This window comes from Cydia pomonella, chromosome 4, assembly GCF_033807575.1.
Source record: "Cydia pomonella isolate Wapato2018A chromosome 4, ilCydPomo1, whole genome shotgun sequence".
Taxonomy (NCBI): Eukaryota; Metazoa; Arthropoda; class Insecta; order Lepidoptera; family Tortricidae; genus Cydia; species Cydia pomonella.
In genome coordinates, this window is record NC_084706.1 from 1,532,875 (window position 1) to 1,543,497 (window position 10,623).

General features: G+C 35.9%; 1 protein-coding gene across 1 annotated transcript; it reads left to right on the top strand.

The window, feature by feature from the left end:
• The first annotated feature begins 6,464 nt into the window (after positions 1-6,464).
• LOC133516813 (uncharacterized) lies at positions 6,465-7,327 on the top strand. The gene has a single exon (XM_061849789.1). It carries the CDS (start codon positions 6,541-6,543, stop codon positions 7,177-7,179), a length of 639 nt encoding a protein of 212 aa, XP_061705773.1. The 5' UTR covers positions 6,465-6,540; the 3' UTR covers positions 7,180-7,327.
• Positions 7,328-10,623: the final 3,296 nt, after the last annotated feature.

Genomic DNA, 10,623 nt, shown 5'->3' on the forward strand with positions numbered 1-10,623 from the left:
TGATGGGAGCCTGGGGTCCGCTTGGCATCTCATCGCTAAAGTTGGCGTAGGCACTAGTTCTTACGAAAGCGACTGCCATCTGAACTTCCAACCCAGATGGTAAACTAGGACTTATTGGGATTAGTCCGGTTTCCTCACGATGTGTCCCTTATATTTCGTACATAAGTTCCGATAAACTCATTGGTACGCTAGGCCACCAGCGCAGCGCTCTGTTTTATTAAGATACATAACTTGGATATCATATTTAAATTAAAAAGTCAATCTTACTATTAAACGATTTTAAAATGTTGAGGTCATTAGATTGTAATTAGAAATACATAGTCTACGCGGTCAACACAAACAAATATTTTAAATATTAGCTCCTGTCCTGTTACAGGCCCCACCCGGTGAGTCTAAAGTTATTAATACATGAGTGTAGTATTATAATCAAATAATGTAATAGACATCCAATGTAAAATATATGACAAGATAATTGTATATAAAATGACTTGTAAATGTAAATATTTACCAATAAATATCATATCATATATATACCCGGTGGTTTTGCAGGTATTTATGTAATCTAGATGAGCAGATGACAATACAATAATTTGGTACCATCGAGTTGATTTGGTGAGAAATAAAGGTACTTAAATGTGTGTTAAATGATCCCTATCAGAAAATAATCTTAAAGATTTGTCATTCTAGAAATCTGGTTTCTTTCCATATTATCGTCCTGAGTCTCATTTATTTGTTGTTTAGCTCTCATCCGCTTGGCCATCTACGTACTACCTAGTGACGCACAAGTTGTAATAACCAGTTCCAGATGATATATGAACTTGTCGTAATAATTTTCTACTAGAGGGCTCAGGACCACTTCGTCCACAATCATCAAAAGTTATGCTTAGTAGGCCTATCCGATTTCCTACTTCTGAATTATATGTATTGGTCTTCACTGTCAAACAATTATTTGTCCTTAAAATTATATTACGTAAACATATTGACATACTTTTTGTTAGAAAACCAGCAAAGCGTGCTGGTAGAAAACCAACAAAGCGCCAGTGCTACACAGCGATACACGTTCGACGTGTTGCCGTCCTGTCACACTTACGTACGAATTTACAAGTGCGACAGAGAGGCAACACGTCGAACGTGGTTCGCGATAGGCCTTCTGCAACCTTAAACCTACCCATATTGCTCTTGTTAGACATAATTATGAATATCTTTCGGCTAAACTTTCCTTATAATGAGATCGAATTACTATTTGAATGATTGTACTAACAGATGATGTCAAACAATAATAAAATTATCTATTAAATACTGATAAAATGTATTTTTGTGTAAATGTGCTGCAATAATTATAACTAACCTTACTACTTGTGTTAATATTAAATTGTGTTTCAACTAAACAAAACCTAACATATTTATAAATAATTTTAAGTTTTATACTACGTCGGTGGCAAACAAGCATACGGCCTGCCTGATGGTAAGCAGTATCCGTAGCCTATGTACGCCTGCAACTCCAGAGGAGTTACATGCGCGTTGCCGACCCTAACCCCCTCCCACCCTCGTTGAGCTCTGGCAACCTAACTTGAGTTTAATAAACTTGTCTAGTTATGGATCGAGGTGGGCGTAAATAGCTGCGACACAGTTCATACTAATACAGCTGCTTACGAACAAATAGGTTATTAGACGTATCTTACTATGTTCAATAAAAATCTTTAAATGTTTTCTCCAATATACTCGGAAATGTTCACCTTAATGTAGCAAAAATAGTACGGAAAGTTCTTCGTTATGGTCAAACACAAATTAAAAAAATTCAAATCATTATTATCGTGTTTTAGCGGACGGGAAAGTTATTACTGTATTGTTTTTTACTTTTTTTAAACATGTATCCACTAAGAAAAACGCATACAGCCAATTAATATAGCTGCGGGCCGCGTCTACACGACCCGGTCAGCATCATTTCAAGCTATAGGATAGAGTCGTGTAAGACCGACGTGTATGATCGTGTGAATACTGCTTAATAAAATCAAAGACTATATAACTTTTATATTTTTTGAAGGAATTCATACGTGCAAATACAGCTTATATTGCACAATTATATTGAATGGTACTGAATGGCAGAATAGATGTGCCTTTAACTTTTAAAAAATAATTAAAGCGGGAAATTTATTTTGACGTTTTTGATGTGAAGGTTCTTTTTGAGTGATGGTTCATGTTTAAATTATGATTATTTTACCTGATTTCCTCGCATGTTTGGAGAAAAGCACTTTATAGGCCTCGGCAGGAACAGCAATTCGTCTTCTTTGTCGGACTCCGCTACTCGTCGCCCGACAAAATCGAAACTCATCCACGAATTGCCATTTCCCGGCCTCTGCATTAATGTACTATTAAATCCTATTTCGACACTTTCTTAGCTTGTCATTATTGTTATATGGCTCGCTGCTGTTCTGATTCGTCGACATTCCTATATCGTCACTTTCCTGTCTTGTCCGCATTCCTATACTGTCTACAGTGCTAACTCGTCCACATTACAAATATTCCAATATGGCCCACAGTGCTCGCATTGGTGAATATAAGGCCAATAAAACTTTTCAATTGGAAAAAAGCAATGCGAAAGTAAATGAAAAGTGTCGATGGTGTCTTATTTATAAAAGGCAGTCAGGATAATGGACACTTTCCTATCTTGTCCACATTCCTATACGGTCTACAGTCCTAACTCGTCCACATTGCAAATATTCCAATATGGCCCATAGTGCTCGCATTGGTGGATATAAGGCCAATAAAACTTTTCGTGTCTTATTTATAAAAGGCAGTCAGGATAATGGATAATATAACAAAAAAAAATCATATTTTTTGAGCCCATGTTCAAAAGTTAGACGGGACACATATTTTTTTTCTTTCGGAGCGATTATTTCCGAAAATATTAACTTGATCAAAAAATGGTTTTAGGAGACCTTTATTCGAATTTTTAAACCTATCCAACGATACCCCCACACTATTAAGCAAAGCTTCTCGAGACCTTTATAATGAGATAATGACTTTGAGCCCTAAACCTGATGTGTTTGTGTTTTTCCATCAAGTCTAAACGGAACTCCCGTTTGCTACATTCCGATTGCATCATCAGATTAGCTCCATTTTATATAGCATATTATTGCATTGCCATCCAAATTACGGAAGAATCAGATAGATACCAGGAAGTGGTTTATTGGTTAAGTGGTTTAGTGCACGTGTTATATACACCGTGGGCCAATTAAACCCGACAGATTTTAACCACGCATTCCTGAGGTCATAAGGAGCTTTTTGCTCCTTTGTTTGATGTTTAGAGTTTTGGCCAAAATCGCCAAAAAAAATTTTTTTTTTCCCGAAAAAAAAAATCCTTTTGCGTTTTCTGCACACGACACGTTATTTATTTTTACACCTTGGTGAAAAAAAATCATTGCAACGAATAAGTAAAGTTTTTTTTTTATTTACAGACGAAAATTGCTAGTTTACTTTAAAACTTTATCTGTCAGTAGGTACGCCTAAACCAAGTCACATAGTGGCAGCGTCACAGCTAAAAAGGCGTTTTTGACTAAGTTATAAAAGAAACAAATTTTCACAGAAACTGTCATTATCTCTAAAACAAGACCGATTTCAGAAAACATTGTATGACATTTTAGTCTCTAAATGCGGTCAAGAATACACCTTTGAAATCTATCGGGTTTAATTGGCCCACGGTGTATATAGAAAATGGCAGGTCATTGTACGAAATTCTTCGTGCTTAGTGTCCTTACTATGGTCCTTACCTTAGTGCCCGTAAGTCATTCCAGTGCCTCCAAAATATACCAGGATTTTCAGGACAAACATTAGGATTTTCAGAGTCAGCTGAAACAGGCTCTTGGAATGGCCACGCACCCGGCTTTTATAGAAATAGAAACTCAATATTTTTTAGTATTCGTTTTTTTATTGAACGATCTTTATTTAGCTATTATAAGGAATATAAGTGAATTTAGTCGAGAAAGTATTTTTTTTTCGATGAAGATGATTAATAGATTTGATTTCCTTTGGAACTAAAAACGTAAACCCCAATATCCTCGCAATTTCCCAATACCAATTCTTTCTGATTTTGTCATACTTCGATTTTTTTACCGGGTGCACTTGTCTACATTTTTATATTTCTACAAAAAAAGTGTTTTTTTTTTGCTGAAAACTACTTTAACTCGCTATTTCAACTACACTGCTATAACTGTTTCAATTTTTACTTGTCTCCGTCAAACGGTCTCTGAGAAAACCGTATTTAACCAATTTGCAAGACCAAAGTTATTCCATAAATGTTCCGTGAACAAGGTTTTGTACGGCATAAGTACTAAAAATTATCAATTCTATTAAAAAACTCACGTGTTGTGAATTTTTTTCTGATTTGCCCACCGTGAGGCGGTACGTTTGCGGATTATCGCACTGCACGCATCCACTATTACACTCTAAAGTAAGAATTTTTAGTCTTTATTAAGAGTCACACGAAACCGCACCAAAAACCGCTCCCATCAATCGATGTTACGCTGTCATTTTTAAAACATGCTTAAATTTTTACCATGCAACTAGGCATAAACATTTACGTCACATATATTTCCATATATACGATATACATATATGTCTGACACACATCCATGACGCAGGAACAAATATCTGCGCTCATCAGTTTCATCACACAAATAAATGCCCTTACTGGGGTTCGAACTCAGAGGGCCTATCGCGAATCACGTTCGACATGTTGCCTCTCTGTCGAACTTGTAAATTTGTACGTAAGTATGACAGAGCCGAACGTGGTTCGCGGTAGGCCCACAGGACCATCGGCTTCATAGGCAGGGTCACTACACAAGTACCCACTAGGCCACACCGGTCGTCAAAGATATAATAAAGTCTTAAATTGAATTAATAATGAAATGCATACCTATGTAAATGCATTAATTGCAAGTCAGTGATCGGAACACGTGTAATTCAGTTGACTTCGGATAAAATAGCAGAGATTATGCTGTTCTCACATTGCACAGCGCTGTTTCGCTCACACACCGAATTGGAGTGTGGGTCCGCATCAGAGGGCCGAAAAACAAAATGTCGTTATTTGCCCCTCTATCGCTCAATTATGCAACAGTGATAGAAAGACAGATATCGAAAGTTTGATTTTTGATTTTCGCTATAAGTCAAGGGAGGCTTCATGGTTTGATACCCGTGTTGAAGGTAATACCAGTTATTATAAACAAGTTGTTATAGAACACACAATAATGGTTATGAATTGATTATTGACTTTGTATAGGTAACAATGATATATACGTCCTGGAATGTCACAGTGGATGTGACAAAGTCATGCTAATGGTATTTAACTCCCATGAAGCGCCATGTAGCACCGGTAGAGATAAAAGATTGAAGAACCGATAGCCGTTTGTCTTATAATTATATCTATAGTTCAAATGTAGGAGTAACGACTCAAAACTAGTCAAAAATCGATGAAAACCGCGGGGAGCCCCTTAAGTGATGATCGGCTGGACTGGACGCGGCGAACGGTTGCTCGCTCACTCATTCTTCAGTGAAATCGACGTCACAGGCGCGCGAGCTGTTGTTCTAGTGGGAGATAAGTTATAAGGAATATCTACCCTCATCTGTTATTTATTTGTGATTTCATAGGTATTATTCACATTGACACATTGCTAATAATAGGATACCTAGTTAAATTGCGCAAAAAAGAAGAAACACTTTTTCTTTCGACGACCGGTTTGGCCTAGTGGGCAGTGACCCTGCCTACGAAGCTGATGGTCCCGGGTTCAAATCCTGGTAAGGGCATGTATTCGTGTGATGAGCATGGATATTTGTTCCTGAGTCATGGGTGTTTTCTATGTATTTAAGTATTTATAAATATTTATATATTATATATGTCGTTGTCTAAGTACTCTCAACACAAGCTTTATTGAGCTTACTGTGGGACTTAGTCAATTTGTGTAATACTGTCCTAATGTCCTATAATATTCTTTTACTTTTTTCTTGTATTTTTAAGTTTATTATATCAAATGAAAGCTTGACGGCTGCAAGGCTTTTGACATAATGCAGTGCTGTTAAATTTGTCAGAATTGTGGTAGTGACATAGCAATGAGTTGATGAACTGATGATACTATGTAAAAGCAAAATCATCATTATCATTTTAGCCTCTGTTCGCCTACTGCCGAGCATAGGCTTCGCTTACTGTCCGCCATCTGTTCCGGTCCTGAGATAATTCCACACAAAAGCATCCTGTGTAAGCGACAGTCATTCTAAAGTCTCATATTAAAGATCTACGCAATTCCCGATTCTTAATTAATTCATCAGGATCTATGTTAATTTTACAATTAACTTCCATATATCACATTACCATGAAATATGATATGAAAACTGTAGAATTGTATTGTACTTATATGAACATACTTAATTCAACCTATTCAATAAGACCTCATTAGCTATACTTTATTTTACAGCTTTTAGTTACGTCAAAGAGACAGATCATGTCAAGAAAAATTTTACGGAGAAATTATCGTATTCAAAATTAAAATGCAGCAACGACGACGTAACTCATCGGTTTCATCAACATCTCGACCTGAACGCCCAGTGCCAATAACGCATATGGACAACAATGGTACATCTTCAAAGGTTCCTTACCTGCCTACCGCCGCTCTCCAAATATTAAAGGAAGAATCAAATATCGACTTGGCCGAGGAACCAAGTGAGCAGTACATCGAGAGTCAAGCCTTCAAATCAGAGATCGAAAGATTTATAGAAATTTCGAAATATTTTTCAAGTCCTGTAAGAAAAACGGCTTCATATCTATGCGAAAACCGCCTAGTTGCATATCCTAACCCGTATAGAATCGAGTTCAAGCGAGGTGGCATTACGACAGAGCACATCAAGTTCTCGAACCTTACGCTGGAACCAGTTTACATTAAGTTCTTCAAGCTGACCCCTGACATAGAAGAAATTAAGTTTATCAATTTGGCTTTATCCAGATGCAAGCGGATACCTCCGGGGCTATCTTTCAACCTTGGCTTTGTTTATGACGATGTAAACGAAAACTTACCATGCAATGCTAAAATGATATTTGTAGCATCACGAAAAACTACTACTCCTTGTTATCAAATGTGCGAAATCGATTTAGATATTGACGTACAAAAAACGAGAATAGTCGTTACGTAAGCAGAGTTTTCATCTATAAATAAAATCTTATATCCTCTATAAATAGCGTTAGTTATCAATATCAAGTCGAGGATGCAACGGCAATATATAAACTAGCTTATGAAACATTAAAAAAAGGAATTATGTCAAATATAGCCCCATGATAATATTGTTTGTTTTATTCTAAGGTTAACGTCGACGTAGACATCTTCGACGTCGCCTCACCTGAGCATCCCTTGTTTATCCATAAACCTTATTTCGTACAGGAGTAGAGGCCAGAAGCGACAGATTATGGTGTGATTATACTGATTATAAATAACATAGACATTCACCTAGGCTTGACCACCGCTTTGTATGATTATATAAAGGCGAAAAGTTCAAAGTTAGCAAGGACGACCGGCAGTTGTGCGAATTTCATTAGAATACTAACTTGTGTATCTTTATACTAACTAAGATTATCTAGGGAAATAACAACATAATGTAAACCAAAGATACAATGATTCAGTAAGATGCGTAGTATGAATATCTAAGATAATTTCGTGCTTTGAATTTGACAAGTAAACAAACTGCTAGATCGACTGTTAGCAAACTCGCTTTAACCCATTCCATCCATCCATTTCAGAGCTAGAACGCCACAGATAGACAGACAGACAGTGGCGCCGAACATATAACACTGTCATTTTTGCGTTGGGGCCATTTCATCTGATTTCGAAAAATTTGACATAAAAAGTGCGCCGCATGAATTTTGATTTAATTGAAAAAAATTGAGGATAACCTTTATGATACCAGAAGAGTTAGACAACCACCATTTATTTTTTTATCTTTTAATTTCAGAGCAGTGTCCATTCGAAAGAAAAAATCGGGTCAAATTCCTACTTGTACATAATGTGGTCTAACTTTTGAATTAGAAAAGGTAATGAAATAAATCTTTCTTTATTTGATTAGGTGTGAAATTAGTATTTTATATTGTATGACAAAAGTTAGCTAAACCAACTACAAACAAAATGGCTTTTTACGCATAACACTTATAATTACCGTATTTTCAATGAAGAACCCTTCTTCATTCATTTATATTACATAAAATACTTTGTATAGGTTTCTGTAAACGTAGCACCTAAAAAAAATCATATTTCCTAAATATGTAAAAATAACAGAATAATACTTGATGTTTGTAATTAACGAAGACATAGTCTATATTTTCCGAAAACTTCAGATTTTTATTTTTTCCTCAACATCTGTTTTTTGGGAGTCAAAGATAACCATTTTTCGAAATTCTCAATTTTCACAACTACTTTTTTAATTGAAGATATTATTCTACGGCAATGAAATTTATTTACCAGTATAAGAAGAGCAAGGACATTATATTTTAGAAAAACATAACTCTTGATGTGCTATAGGGTTGCCACAGAAAATAGTTGAAAATCGTAAAAATGGACCAAAAGCGTGAACATTTTAGATGGCCACCATTTTGTTTATAGTTCGTTTAGCGAACTTTTGTCATACAATATAAAATACTCATTTTACACCTAATCAAATAAAGAAAGATTTATTTGGTTACCTATTCTAAATCAAAAGTTAGACCACATTATGTAAAAGTAGGAATTAGACCCGATTTTTTCCTTCGAATGGACACTGCTCTGAAATTAAAAGATAAAAAAAAAATGGCGGTGGGTTATCTTTCCTGATACCTTAAGGATAGTTCTCAATTTTTTTTATTCAAATTAAAAATTACACGGCGCACCCCATTTGTCGAATTCTGATGGAATGGCCCGTTGGGGTTTAAAAATTAAGCAAATCGCGCATTTCAATTAGTTTGTAATATTGTTCAATTAATTTGTAATGAGGTTGTGAGGTATACATAACTTGCAGCTGCAGTTATAGTCAGGTCGGACGGAATACCGCCTTACATGTCGAATGTCGCCTTACATTCAGAATAAGAAAGAAGAGGAAGTTGACGAATCAGCGGCAGACTAACAAGTTCGCACTAAACGCTTTACATCCAGTTTTGTCATGCGAACGGCTAAGGAGTGGAACACACTTCCTGCAAATCTATTCCCAGCCCAATACACCTTGGATCTTTTCATCGAGATTAAATATACATCTCTCAGGTAAGCAAGCATGCTCCATACTAGACCGCATCGGTACTTACTATCAAATGAGATTTTGGTCTAATAAATTTCTTTATCAAAAAATAAGTTGCGTTATGAAAAGTCAAAGGGTTGCAGAGTGAATAGATTCAAAATATATGTTGACGAGGTCTTACTTTTCTTCTTCTTCCTGCTAGAATATTTACCTGGGACCTGGGTAAAAGTACCTATTAAAAAATTTAATTAAAATCCAAAGAATAAACTCGATATAAAAAAAAAATCGGCCCAATTATTACTTAAAAAAAATAGTAGTACCCTCACCTTAGGTCACGATTCTAAGTCTCACATGACCGACTTTTATTGATAGATTACGACGAGTATTTATATATCGATTGAACATTATAGAGAACATACTTTAGATAACTTATTTAAATAAATATAAATATTAGTTATCAATATATTTGATTAAAAAATTAAGTAATACCGATTCAACAGAGCATATGGCAAAGCTGCCCAACTTAAAATACTAACAGTAACATAACAGAAAATACATCGCCAATAGTTCCCTGACTAAACTCCCACGTTGTGTATACGTGACATGAGGACATTTACATTTCAAATTCAAAGTCACGGTGAGTTTTCTTTTCTTAAAAGTCCATTTGAACTGGACCGAGTGTGGACTCGGGTCTACATTATTTTTTAACTTAACTACTTAATTCAATTTTTATCACATTGTAAGAGCGATATCCAGATTTTTAAATAGTTTATGGATCATAGGTACCTCGCTCGCACTTATTGGTGCAGTGCATGAGATACACTGCGAATTGTTTTAATGTCGTACGTGTCACAACAACATCAAAATTATAACAAATTGTAAAATCTGAACACCTCCATAAGTATTGATATTGATTTCGTGTTGACGAGGATTTCGCTTTATCTAAAGTTCGAATTATAGAAGTTCCACTGTAATATCATTTCAACTAGGGAACGAGTTAATCATTTTAACTACTTAAAAACACAAAACAAAAGTATTTGATAAAATAATTTGATTTGTTACCTAGTTGTTTAGATGGCAGCACAAAGTCTCTCGCTGTATCGTAATTCCGTAAGGGATTTGTATAGGAGGTGCAAGCACGTACTGGTCGCTCTTAGAGTTGGTCAAAGGCGTGAGGCAAAGGATGACGCGAGGCTAGCCTTTCAAAAGATAGCATATATGTACTTACTAGAGAATTTGGGAAGGGTCCCGCTGTGGTCGGGTGGTCAATAGTGGTCAGGACTTTAGCCGCGTAAGCGGAAGACGCCGGTTCGATTCCGGCCTCGACCACCGGTGAAAATGGTCATTTTTTCTTTGGTGTATCATGTCTATTTCAGTTTAGAA